Here is a 14,136-nt window from a genome sequence, read left to right as displayed (position 1 = left end):
CGTACGTATTTAAATAAAGTAAGCTTCCTATAAAAAGGTAACTCTAATCATAGAATTAAAGCGATCGCGAAGAGGAATGCATCGAGCGAAGACTTGTTTACCAGCGCCGGCGAAGCAAAGACAGAACCCGTGCCGTTCTAAACTCGAGCGACGGCACGGGAATAGGAGAGAAATGTGCCGGTATCGTGAGAGATGGGGATAAAGAGCAGCCAGAACTCAGCGAGCACGCTGAGAGTACATCCGGGGATCCATTACACCCAGATCACGGGATTCAACTGTCCGAGACGGCCGCAAGATTTGTGTTTTCACTTTTGCGCGAGGGTTATCCTGTCCCGAAGTGTTTCGTTTCCTCGAGACCGGGGGGAGGAGGGGGAGGCGGTCTCGCCAACGAGAAAGCAGTACGTGGACGAAGACGAACGAGCGCGCGCGAAACAATTAAATGATTTTTATACGGAAAATTGACGATCCGGTCTGGAGAGAAAACGTTCCGGTTACCACGGTGTTCCCGGGAATCCGAGCGAGCGAGCGCGCGACATCAAGTTTATCGGTCGTTCTATGCACGAAATCGTTGAAAAGAGAAAAAAAAACCGATTTGTCCCGAAATATGTCGGCTTTTATATATCGTTATGGAGCGTACGCGTGGGGAACGACGTCGTAGCCACCACCACCTTACCGACTTTCTATCTCCTCGCTCATACTTTACCGCCGCCCCGCCCGCAGCACACATACGCTGCTCCGAATATTTATTTTTATTACAATCCGTATACTCCTGAGTCAACAGTTTTTTCTTTCTTTCTCCGCACCCCGACGCGAACGGCCTGTCGGTCTCGCTCTCTAGCCTCTCTCTCTCTCTCTCTCTCCTGTTCCTTTCTTCGAAGGTACGAATCGATTTGTGCAGGGGTCGCCGAACCGGGTGCGTAAGTCGAAGAAAATTTCGATGCCAGCGAACGCCCGCGACGGTGGCGGCCGATCGATTCGTGCTTATCTCGCCGCGAAATTAAAGTCACCGACGCGGCTCCCGACCCTCCCACCTCTCTCTCTCCTCTCCGCCCGTTTTTTTTTCCCCCGAAATAAAAGACTCGGCCCCCGGTCGAAATAAATTGTTCACGTTCGCGTTATATCGCTTTAATGTTTTTGAGACGGGGCCCCCCTCCACACCCTGCGAAAGTTAGCGGCTACTGGCGAGTCCAGTAAATCTTACAGCCTGAACCACCACCTCCCCAAGCCTGAAACCTCCCTCGGCTGCCTCTAGCCATTCTTATTCCCTCGTTACTCGCAGCTTCGCCCGAGGCGGCTCTCTCCTTATTATATCGTCTTTCCACGCCATAAAATCGGAAAAGAATCACGCTCCCCGAGACAATAGAAACTAATAAATTTGATTGCTGATTACACCCGCGGAATCCACGGATTAAAAAGCGATCGCGGCGGACGTGAACTGGCCTGTTGTTCCCCGTTTCCATTCTGGTCCAGGGATTGTTCGTTTTCTTGGGACCGTTCATCCGAGAATTTTAAGTTTGACTTTAAGTTTGAGGGAGAATTTCGAATCTGAACTAAGCAGCACTCGGTGTACCGGCTTTGCATTATTTTACAACTATAGCAAGGCTAATGGTAATTGACGGTTGCTTAATTATTTATTTAAATCTAGTCTAACAGTTGTCCAAAGGAATAATGTAAAAATGCATCTTTACAAGCTATAATCACGAATTAATAACTAGCATTATCTTTATTCTATTTGCAATATTAATCGGTATGGGACATCGTAGAAAATCAAATTTAATTTTTCTAAATTATAATTTACATAATTTCAATTTTCAAAATTACGATTTATATAATTTAATTTTTCAAAATTATATTTTATATAATTTTAATTTTCTAAATTATAATTTATATAATTTCATTTTTCTTAATATTTTTTACGTTTGGTGAATCAGGTTTGGATCGTCCAAAGGTCCTGGTACGACGTTTCGGGCTGGAAAGTTTGGCGCCCCTAAATCTCGGTGATTTAGCGTACACTTTGTAATATCGTAATGTTGTAATATCGTGAGAGCAAGTTGGTGTAATTAAAGTGAAAGAGTCTTGAAAATAGCCGCGGGTAATGGCGAGACTAACCCCTCGAATTTTACCCGAAATCTCATCCCTATCAGCGCGGGGTAATCAACTCGCGACTTATTTAACAACAATATTCGTAACTAGGAAGATGAATATCTTTCCTAGCGTAGATAATAACATATATAATACTGTAAATAATTAAATAATTGTGAAAGATGACTTATCCATTCGTAGATAATTGTTGAAAGATTACAAGCAATCTCCTCCTTTGGATGCTGCATTGGATTTTCGAGTGCTTGATGTTTCTGTAACAAAAAATTATTTGTAAGTATAATATACGTATAAACTAAAACATTTGACATAAATTGTTGACAAATAATTATGTAAATCTCAATAATTAGTTAATTATATTACGCACCACTGATTTTAAGTCGCTTGAATTGTGTACGGCAATGGTGGCGTCGCACAGCGGACGCGAAATCAATTAGTTTTGAATAACCTAGGAAGATGTGGTTCTTGTCAATAAATCGATTAAAATAGTTACTCACATAGTAGAATTTTTACAGTAAAATTTTTTTACAATTTTCTAGTCCTGAAATGTCGAGAATAGTTTATTAATAACAATATATAATAAAATAGTGGATTCTTGCTCAGAAAAGTGAATGGTAGCGCCACATAGCGGTCACAAAATCAGTCTTCGGAAAGCCTGGCAATATGCAGTTTTCGTTAATAAAATCGATTAAAACACTTACTCACATGATTTGCAATATTGCAAATTGTACCTAGAATTTTTTACAATTTTCTGGTTCTGAAATGTAAAGAATAGTTTGTTAACAACGGGGTAATTAATAAAATAGTGGATTCTTGCTCAGAAAAGTGAATGATAGCGCTATTAAGCTGTTGGACAGCGGCTTCGGCTTATAGCTTGGAGCATTCATTGTAGATAGCGCTGCAGACACCTCATTTCGTGAAGACTGCTATTTTATTAAAAAATTCGCTGTTTACCGTAAAATCATATAAAAATGAATACATGAAATGAAAGCTTGAAAAACGTAGATTCATCCCCAATAATTTTCAATTGTTAAAATTTTCAAGAACACATTTGAATTCGCCATTCTTTTTCATAGTACTCGAAGACCCTTATCAAAGTATCATTAACAAATTATCTTATTTATAGTCCCCTGTTAATTATTCTTCATCCAAATGCACATACATGTAGTTCGAAATACGTAGCTTATTTACCTGTAATTTTTAATTCAGAAATATTTTCGTAGACTTAAAAAATTGACATGAATCGCAGTAGGGTCCATTAGAAACATTAGAAGCTGGACTGCAAAAGAATCAATTTTACAACGTTTTTCGATGGAGTCTATCATTGCTTAAATACTCTATCCGATGCTTAAGAAACGGGGACTAGTTTTTGGTGATTATTTTAAAAAAGAGTTCCAATTTAACAGAGTATTTAGCGTCAGTGTAGCAAAACTACTCATATGTGCACGCAATAGCGGTCAAGGAGGTGAAACTCATGACTTAAGTTTCTTTCCATAGCGAAGTTTAGATAGTTCGATCTATCTGGCTTGCTTTTATCAATAATACACTTTGTTACACCAGCGAAAGCAACGATTAATGCCGCTCGACGTATAATATTCAAACGGCGCTGCGTTTTTCTGCGTCGCCAACCGTTAACGACGCTTGCATATTTCCTCCACTATGTCAACGTATGCGTTCGCGGGGAATTATGTTGCACGGATGACGTAACGACTAAAATTACTTACACGAATCGGTGGAAGAATATTTTTGAGTAATATTCGTTCGCGATAATGCGCCTCCGAGTATAATATTGCAGTGAACAATCGGCGCCTCGGAGTGCAACTATAAATTCGATATTGACAGTCTTAAATTATGTGCATATCTTCGAATGTTATCTTTGTAAATAAGGGGAATCTTGTTTATTCTGTCCCGTTCGTATTCCCTTTAATCTCATAGAGCAAAAAGAGACACGGGTGCAGAAGCGAAAGTAGCGTATCTTCGCCGACTAAATGGTGCGTACAGTTTATCGAGCTATTCAGTGGCTTCTTTTTAGCCGTGGTTCACAGCCGCACGTAATTAACAATAAACATTAAGCGTTCGAAAACAGCCACGCTCAGTGCCGATCAGTGTGCGTCCAGCATGTGCCGAGCCCATGCTCTCTCCGACTGTTTCATCATTTTTTGAATAAGTATTTCGGATTGGACGGTGCTGCTATCTGTTCAACTGTCAAATTTTGGAATCACCGTCGGTGTGCCAGCGTTTACGTTGGTGTTTGTACACGTATGGCGATAGTTCGTCGGCGTTTCCACTTGTCCTGCGATTTTTAATACGTTTTTATACATGGAAAATCCAAGACGCCTGTCGAACCGATTCTGGAAAGTCGAACGAGATGGCGTCGTTATGGTCGAAGTGAAGGAGTTAATTAATCGCTGAGAATCAAGTCACAATCGTCCGTATCTCGTCTGCCGTCTATTGGTTAGGAAAAAGGTCTGTATCATGATTTACAAGTGTTTATAAAATTCTTTAGTATTAAACCGAATATCACATTGAAAGCGTTTTATATAATACTCGCATGCTTCTGTTTGGTGCATTGATTATTAATTACAGTGAGTGCTCCAATTAGTGTATTAGCATGTCTGTAGCATATAGTATAAGGTAGATGTAGGCTATAGATACAGTTGAAACTATATTTGGGTCTTGTCAATAGGCTATGAGAGATTTTGGCGTACTGGGTTCTAAATAAATTTCACAATATGGCAAACAAATTACCGCAAGAGTTCAAGAGGTACCATCGCACCCTTAATCAACTGAAACACATTCTAAAGAAGACTGAACAGGCACTGGAACAGATTAACAATGAGAACTTTTTTCCTGGAGGTGAAGATCATCCGCCGTGAGCTTACATTCTTCGGCTGGGCAGGTTTTGAAGTAATTCTCTCTTCTTTCAGAAAATGTAGTGAAGGAGTTGTTGCCTGTGTTAACTTTAGATAACATCAATCATATATTATCGAACTCACCTGCTGTCGTTGTTTTTGGGCAAGACAGTAGATCAAAGGCAACTTTAGTCAATAGTTTACTTTCTACAGATATTTTACCGGTGACCAACGGACCATGGAGATGGATAAAGATTACTCACGATGTGATAAAGTACGTTAGTCTTACCTTAGGTCTAGAATACGAAGTTGTAGATAGTTTAAAAACCACCGATGAGCCCTGGAACACTCTCAACCCAGAAGATCTAACTAGGTCTGGTACAGAAGACGTAAATTGTCCGACGGTGCTCGATGTCAAGCTAGATTTACCTGTGTTGAAGGATGGAGTACAACTATTTGTTGCACCGAACAATGGAGCAGTCCAGGTTCTTGCCAAAGGACTGTTACACGTACTACCCATATTTCTGTACGCTCTGGGTGAGCACCCTCTAACAGAACAAAACATGGAAGAGTTGAGAGATTTGAAGGAAACATATCCGTTTAATCCCGTTCTATTCGTATCGTCGCTGGGAAATATTACGTTGAACAGCATCGACGGTGAACTGACTGAATCCGAACAACATAGACTGCAATATCGTTTGAATTTAATCGAGTCGACGAATAAAACCGATAACGACGACGGTATCGATTTTGACAAAATGAATTCGCTGGGCATAACGTGGCTGGAACAGCTGACAAACCTAGGCTTTCTGGGCATGGAGGAATCCGTCGAGGTTGAGCAACTGTCCTGGCTCGGTGGCGGGCAATACGTGTGCGGCAGCGACCTGGTGGATTCATGCAAGAAGACCGACCGAATTTTTTACTTTGTACGGGGCTGTCTGCAAACTTGTCTAATCAAAGCGGGCACGTATTTGAACGAAGTTCACACGACCAGCCTGCGAAAATTTATTCTAGGCGCCTTCGACATGGCACGCACCATCCAAATCACTCCGAGGCGAATACAGTACGCGCAGGCGAAGGAAAGCAAACTGTACGCGAACCTGATGAAATTGGTCAACGAAAAACAGGAAGAACTCACCGGAATGATACAGAGAATAATACAAAAACTGAAAGACGACATTCTATCGTCCGAAAACGACATCTACCCCTATCTGAGCGTACCATGCGGCAACACAGAGCGCGCGGAATGGTCCGCGACCGTCCGGGCAGCAATCGCTGAAGTTCAGAGGGTTGTGCTCGGTTGGTTGGGCGAAAGGGTCGCGCACGAACTCGTGGATTCGGTCAACTGTCTAAGGGAAACGTTCGTAGGGACTTTGCAGAGGTGTCTTTTGAGCCTCGAGAAGACTTACGAGCGAGACTCTTGTCCACTAGCCAGCGACGCTCTAAAGCAGATCCTATCGGCGGCATACAACGTTGAGTTGCATAATTCCTCTCCGTCCTTGATGCACTCATTCCTCGAGAGATTGAGACAGCTGTTTAAGTCGCTACCCATGCCATGGACACCGACCCCGACCCTGGACGCCGCATGGCGGAAGAAAGTGACCATCGATATTCTAAATTCCCTATCAGCAGCTAGATTAGCCAGGACGATATCCATGCAGTTCAGAGACAAACTAAAAGCGTCTCACGACTCGTTCCTAGCAGCTCTTCGATCGTTGGATAATTATTATTCGGGGAAATTGGAGAGGACCGAGGAACAGAGGATAGCCATCAGAAAATACCATGCCCCTAAACTGGCGAAATTGGCTCTAGAGTCGACGTCGATGATAGACGCTGTTCGCTACGGGATGCCACATTGTGGAAAGGAGATTGGCAGAGGACAGTATGGGATTGTCTTTGCTTGCGACGGCTGGGGAGGGGCACCGGGCCCTTGCGCAGTCAAATCGGTGGTTCCCCCTGATAAAAGACACTGGAACGACCTTGCCATGGAGTTTTATTATACCAGATCCATCCCGGATCACAAAAGAATAGTAAAGCTCCGTGGATCGTTCATAGATCAATCGTACGGCGGAGGATACGGTCTTGGATCCGCGGTCCTTCTGATTTCGGATCGGTTGAGCCGCGATCTGTACTGCGGGATCCGCGCTGGTTTATCCTGGACCGAGAGAATACAGATTGCAATCGACGTGTTGGAAGGGATCCGGTATCTTCATTCTCAAGGGCTCGTTCATCGAGACATCAAGCTGAAGAACGTCCTCCTTGATACCGAGAACAGGGCCAAGTTGACCGATCTAGGGTTCTGCATCACCGAGGCTATGATGTCTGGCAGCATTGTTGGGACTCCTGTTCACATGGCGCCAGAACTGCTGTCCGGCCATTACGACAGCAGCGTCGACGTGTATGCATTCGGCATCCTGTTCTGGTACATTTGTGCTGGACACGTGAGGATACCGCACGCTTTCGAACAGTACGACAACAAAGAACAGTTGTGGACCAGCGTCAAGAGAGGTAACACGATATACATTTATTAACACGAGAAGATGGATGATGATTGATTGCGATTTGGATGATTGGCCGATGCTTCGATTCGATAAGTTCCTAACAAAGAATATCTTTTGGCTTCGCGACCTTTAGATTCACACGACTAATTAGCTTAATTAAATCGTATTTTCGTGAAATTGATTTTAAATGCTCCCGTGCTCTTGTAGAAATTATCTTAACCGGTCTAAGCGACTTCGCGAATGTGTGAATCGTGCGAATGTGCGAACGTGTGAATGCTGCGATTCAAATATCGAGGTAATTTCTATTTTTTATTATAACAAGGAGTTCGGCCCGAACGATTACCTTCCTTCGACGACGAATGTTGGAAGCTGATGCAACAATGTTGGTCCGGGGATCCGTCCAAGCGACCCCTGCTCGGTGCTATTCTTCCAGTATTAGAGTCGATTCAACAGAAAGCAGAAAAAGGCAAGTCCTTACCAGAACTCACGACATTGAAGCTAGAAGCAGAAAGTTCGACGACAAACTTGAAAAATCCTGCACTGTCATTGGCAGAGCCTTACAATCAAAGGGGGGCTCTGACTAGTCCGCAAACGGTGAAACGCAGGACAATGAAAACTGTCAAGCATCCTATCTTTCACATCACGAATCTCTTTCAAGCGAGCCTCTGCTCGAATCTCTACGTTCAAATGCGGGAATTTTGAAATCTATTTTTTGATATCATGACTACATTAACAACGTTTTTTTTTTACTCTTTTTAACGATCTGACAATATGAAACGTGTTTGAGAAACACACGCGACTTATTTTTGTGTACTGCATCCAATTGACGTTCATTTCCATAGTATTCTTGCAGTATTAAATTGACAATTGTTCTTTTAAAAAGATTCTCTCCTCGAGTAAGTATTTGCTCGATTGTTCGATGACATGTGTAGATACGAACGATTTTTTTTTTAAAATGTAAATACAACGAGAGACGACGTAAATATATATATATTTTTCTGTTCATATTAGACCGTAAGTGGTTCCGATGTTTCGATCAATGTTTTAGCATATGTAATTAGTGGGACAACGAAAATATTTTATACTAGACAAAATAGAACTGTACAGAGATATTGCACTGATTACATATGTTAACGTCTACGTGGTTGCGATAGAGAGAATGTTATTGTTAGCAAAAATGCCAAAAAGTAACGAAATCAAAAAATTGTATATTAATTTCTAAAGAATAAATAAAGATTCCCATTTTTCTATTTATCGTTTAAACGGTGCTGCGAAGTTCTTTGCAAAATAACAGACGATACGAATCTCAGATCTGTGAATCTTCGAAGATACTATCTTAAGCGATCTACAGACAGTATGTGTAATTCATAAGAATTTATGTTTTCAGATGACAGATTCTGCCATTCAGAAACCACATGAATCTCCGAATGGGTGTTAACAATTTTTATTAAGTTTAATGACTCACGAGAAATATGTCGATTGTATTTTGCAATTGGACGTGCCAAATATATTCTTGATTACCAAAACAGGTGTCAAGACAATGTATCATTTATTTTCAAACATAAAAACAGGTATAGTAATCTATCAAGTTACCGAATTCCTCGCTACAGAAAACGGAAATTACGATCCGAATTTTTTTGAGAACAATATTTAATCGTTGTGTACAACGCTAACTTTTATGGTTTACAGATGCCACTCTTTTACGAACTGATATTAACGCCTGCCCTAAGTATTAATTGGTTACAACTATTATACAATCGTCAATTATATTAAAAACCATTGGGTTCTACAGTTTCCATGTACATACGTAAATACAATTTTATTCTATACAAATGCGTAGAAAAATAAAATGCTCATGAAGAAACGGCACCCACTTAATTTATAATTGCGAGCGCGATCAACTAGATTTATTTAAAGCAATAGGTCAAGGTCTGTCTTCGCTTTCTCTAGGTCGTGTAGAAACTTGTAAAACTCGCTTATCGTCATTTCCACGAAGACGGTATTACCTTTACCGTCTTCCTCCAAGTCCAACTTAAGTTGCAAAAACGATTTCCCGATGTTATCGGATTCGTTGCTGGCAGCAGTGACTGTAACAATTACAGACTCGCACAATACAGCCGTAACATAGCCAAACTCGCAGTAACGCGAGCAATTTAATTGTTTAAGGTTAAAAATCCTTACCACCGAATCTCCACGAAACTTTCTTTATTTTACTGACAGCTTTAACCATTTTCCAATCGTATAATCTGTCAACGAATCAGTGTCTTTCCTCTTGTAAACAAAATTTTGTTCGTTTTAGTTCCCTGCCGACCCGAGTCCACCCATCGAGCTGCCAGTAGAAAATGCTGCCATCGACAGACAATGCAGGGAACTATACGACAAAATGGCCGATATCACCGGACCAGCAACCAGTACATTGCGGTAAGCACTCGATTGTACAAAGCGGACGGTGTCGCCATCTGTGCTCGCCGCTTGCGAAACACGCGCCGGCGTTGCCACGGCCCTTTAATTAATTAATCGATTAATTGAGACGAATAAGCACTCGAGGCGGTCGCCGGTAAATCAGGATATCACGGCCCCGCCGTTCAATTAAATATTTCACGGGCCGCGTTAGATTTTACGCCGGCGGATGATCACGCCGCTCTCGAGCACGATCCCGTCGGATAGCCTCGTATCCTTTTATCCCGGACGTTTCCTCCTATCTGCGAGATGTTCTGACAAGGAACTGGGTTAATCACGGCCGACCCATCCGCCGCGATTTATTACTTTATCTCCGCGAGCCGGCGCAAAATAATTGCAATCGTCACGTATCGGTAGCGCGATGAGATATTTCAAATGCTTATCTGCGGCCGGGCTTACCTCGGCTTGTTTGTAAGGGAAAATGGGGAGGGGGGTGGGCGGTGCGCTGGGGGTGTGCGCTCGTAGTTAAAGCACGGTTACCAAAGAGCCAGCAGGCCAGCGGGACTCGACGCCGATAAATCCTTCGCGCGCCCGCCTCGCCCGGAAACAAGAGCACGCCGAATCAAAGGACGACCGGCTTCGACGAGGGTCCGAGGGATGCAATAAAACGCAGCGGTCGCTCCGCGGCGGCCGTAGTTTGTCCTCTGCGGAATAAATTCCCGTTTACCCGCGCTCGCCCTAATTTACCAGACCCTGATAACCTCAGGCCGCCGGGGTCGCTTCTCGCCAAAAGGGAACCACCCGGTTCAACCCTTTAACGTATGCTCGAATATCTTCTATGGTGATCCGATCTTAGATCTCTGATATCTTCCGCCCACTTCTCGAATTCCCCCCTGGCTCCGTTCTAATTTAACCCAAGCAACAAGCAACGCGAAATGTGTATTAATTAGTCGCCGAATTTTTTGGCGATTCTTAATTCCGAAGAGCTATTTGAAATTTTCTATTAATTTCTGCGTTACAATGCCAGCCTTATTTGCCGACCTTTTAATGCAACCGGAGCCGAGTGTGAAAATATGGAGGAATATAATAAATATTCATTAAGCGAGGAAGGCAGGAAATGTAGACTATGCGAGAGAGAATGTGGAACGTTAAAGCACTTATTGGAGTGCAGTTATGCGAGCGTATATAGAGAGGTGCGAGTACAGCGACGAACAGATTGTAGACGGGAAGGTGTTTGTGAGGGGGTTATTAAAATGTTAAGGGCGGCGGGGGGGAAGCGAATAGAAAGGAAAGAAAGAAAGAAAGTTGACAGCGTGTTGATGGATGGCTGTAAAGAATTGGTTGTAGGTTGAAGTATGGAGGATGTGAATCAGCAGAAATATTTCGAGCAAGACCATTTCTGAGTCTAAAGGCTGAGATCGATAAAAATGTATATATATGTATATAATCCAAGATTAAACGAAAAATGTGATCAGTGGGTGCAGCGTTACCATCGATAAAGCAAACTCGATCAAATACCGATTGTTCCATCGCTGCACGGAGAATTTTGTCGACGACTGTATTCCAGCGGTGTTGGCCCCGTGACAAGTAGGACGACACATGCGCCTACTCGGAGGATTGTCCCGTAAAATCGGTAAATTATCCTCGACGGTAATTAAATATTAACACCGCGGCAACATCGAGGAACGGTGCCCGGGTATATCTCGGTTTTCGACCGGAACGATAAAACTGCTGCGCCAGGAATATCCGAGAGCGGTGTCTCTCTCTCTCTCTCTCTCTCTCTCTCTCCGCCGCGAGGAGTTAATACAATCTATATATAAAATATTATTACGAGGTTTTCCGCGCGACGAACGGCGGTGGCTGCCACCGGCGGCTACAGGAATCTCGGTGCTTCGCGCGGGATCAGCATATTTTTACTTTTAAAGAACGGAGGGAAGAACAAATAAAACAAAAGGCGGGCAACGGAGGGAAAAGGAATCCACCATATTGATCTTCGAGGAAATTGAACGTGAACGTAAGCCGGATTCGCGTGCGCTCATTCCCCCCCGGTACATCGGACGGGATACCCGCCACTTTTCCGCTCTCCCGTTGCGCAGCCGACAGATTTTTTTATGTAACAGTTCCTCAGCCGCCGACGACGTACGACGCGGAGGGGGATCGGCTTTCCCGTAGGATCCGACGTCGAATAATCGTGACGTACGGGAGTCGATCAAACGTCGCGCGTAAGAGTCGGCGGCGTCGGCGCTGGCACGGGGATGATATACCAAAAAGGGAAGCCCTTCAAAACGACGCCGATCACGCGAATTTTCTCCTCGAGCTGGCACGCTCTCGGGAACCGCCTTGTAACGTCTTGTTCCCCTGCCACCCCCCCATCCCGGCACGGTTTTATGGCTATTGCTCTCCGCTGATCCGAGTTACAGTTTAATCGAATCCCGGGCCGCCACTCCCTTGCCGTCGAAACCCGTTGTCGGCACTCGGCACTCGGCGCGACGGGGGAGGTGTCGTCGCGCGCGGCGGCGGCGACCGCCGGAGGTGGCGAAACACGGGGCTATTAACAAAAAAGGAGCGCGCGGTCGACGGCGTAATTATGTTACATGCAACGGGACTCGGGACCGACTGAAAATACTATGCAAACGAACCGTCTGAAGTACGGTTATGTACGAAACGCCGCGCAAAAACGCGAACCCCGGGCTAAATGTTTTAATTATCCGGGAGTCCCGAAAATGCAATGCAAATGAAGTGTCTGCAAATACGTTCCGCGAGACACGGCCTGTGCTCCACCATATTATCCGCCACCACCCATCGATCCTCTCGCCGCCCGTTTTAATATTTCCGCGAGCCGCAGGATTCTGATGTATGCAATAGATCGTGTGCCTGCGCGCGCGCGCGTTCGTCGCTAGGACTTTTTATCGAATACTTGTGCTCCCGTCGCTGAAACATAAGGAGGCAGTCATTGTTTCGGCTTTGCCCGCGTTCCCCGAATGCGCGTTCATGCGACGGCAAAGCCTCCGATTTCGATGCTCTCTGGTTCTACTTTTAAAAAATTCCAGAGTGCTATTTTCTTCTTCTTGGTGGATGCTTAACATTTTTTGCGACGACAATTTAATCGGCATCGTCGTTCTCACTTGGAAAAATCGGTATCGAATATTTATTAACCCTTTTGCAGTCGGAGCCATTTTAACTGGAAATCCGAAATATCTCTTCAGACATACAGTGTTTCCATTTTATATATTTTAATAGCTTTTTATAATAGTCATTACAGCTTTTTTATAACATAATAGCCAATAGCTTTTTTTATAGCCATTATAATAGCTCTCAACAATTTTTTAAATATTAGTAAATTTGATAAAAATTATTTTGAAACGTGGCATGATAATTTTTAGAGGCGCCCGAGAGTCGCCATTCGACCGCAAAGGGTTAATAAACAGACGAAGTATAATCTCGCGAAAGGTTTCAGAATATCGTCGCACAGTAGTAATAAAAAAAAAGAATGCCGATTTCGTTTAAAAAAATTCGAAGATCGGCGCGAGATCGGACATTTTTGTTGATCGGTGGAAGATTGATGAATATTTACCGGGAATGTGGACTTCTTCCACGGTTTACTTCGGGATTCAGTAATTACGATAGCGGTAGACGGTAATCTTCGCGGCGTCGGCGAGCACGCACGAAGAAACTTGCGGCAACTTATTACCGAGTGACCTAAAGCCGTAGTGGCTTAAGACAGATTTATCATTTCGGCGTGTGGTTTAATTAGAAATTCTAACAAGCTCCGGCAACAAATATGCCGTATATACCGAAAGTTGTAGCTACCGATGCGCTGTTTGCCCGGGCGAAAGTAAACCGTGGGGGGGCTTTCCGCTTAAGAGATTCGTTATTCCGCCGGCCCCTTATTTATGAATGTTGCGAAAACAATGGTCGGGCGATACAGGTGTGTGCCTGCCGGGGGGGGGTGGGGAGGGGGGGGTGGGTGGTGGGGGGGGGGAGGGGTTACAGAAATTTGCATATAAATTCATATACCGTGCGCCGGACGATAACCTAATCTAATCGACACCGGGGGAAGGGGGTGCACCAATGAAATAGAGCTGGCCAACTGGAGCTCTAATTGCGCGACCGTCCGGTTCTGACACCGCGCGCGCGCGCGCGAGCCCGCGCGAGGAACACGCTCGTTTATTTTTGTTTGTTAGCCCGCGGGCGTCACCCGGCCCGAAGTGGTTATGTCGGCCGCCATTATTTTTGGTTTGCGCCGGCTACGAACGTAAGATCATTTATATTTGTTACGTGAA

At 44.0% G+C, this 14,136-nt stretch overlaps 2 protein-coding genes across 3 annotated transcripts; one reads left to right on the top strand and one right to left on the bottom strand.

The window, feature by feature from the left end:
• Positions 1-3,858: 3,858 nt before the first annotated feature.
• Positions 3,859-8,976, top strand: Ripk5 (receptor interacting protein kinase 5). Of its 2 annotated transcripts, XM_078176427.1 has the most exons (5): positions 3,861-4,566; positions 4,787-4,956; positions 5,028-7,460; positions 7,776-7,919; positions 8,841-8,976. In XM_078176427.1, exons 2-5 carry the CDS (start codon positions 4,833-4,835, stop codon positions 8,870-8,872), a joined length of 2,733 nt encoding a protein of 910 aa, XP_078032553.1. In that variant the 5' UTR covers positions 3,861-4,566; positions 4,787-4,832; the 3' UTR covers positions 8,873-8,976. The 2 variants fall into 2 exon arrangements, with proteins under 2 accessions (XP_078032552.1, XP_078032553.1); XM_078176426.1 differs by lacking the exon at positions 8,841-8,976 and having other exon boundaries at positions 3,859-4,566; positions 7,776-8,823.
• A 9-nt stretch (positions 8,977-8,985) lies between these two features.
• Positions 8,986-9,809, bottom strand: LOC144467568 (COMM domain-containing protein 7). Its single transcript, XM_078176428.1, has 2 exons — positions 9,635-9,809; positions 8,986-9,540 (listed from the first exon to the last, which is right to left on the bottom strand). The coding sequence occupies exons 1-2, from the start codon at positions 9,681-9,683 to the stop codon at positions 9,365-9,367; spliced, it is 225 nt and encodes a 74-aa protein (XP_078032554.1). The 5' UTR covers positions 9,684-9,809; the 3' UTR covers positions 8,986-9,364.
• Positions 9,810-14,136: the final 4,327 nt, after the last annotated feature.

This window comes from Augochlora pura, chromosome 3 (genome assembly GCF_028453695.1).
Source record: "Augochlora pura isolate Apur16 chromosome 3, APUR_v2.2.1, whole genome shotgun sequence".
Lineage (NCBI taxonomy): Eukaryota > Metazoa > Arthropoda > Insecta > Hymenoptera > Halictidae > Augochlora > Augochlora pura.
The sequence above is the reverse complement of the archived record's forward strand: the minus strand, read 5'-3'. Positions and strand labels throughout refer to the sequence as shown.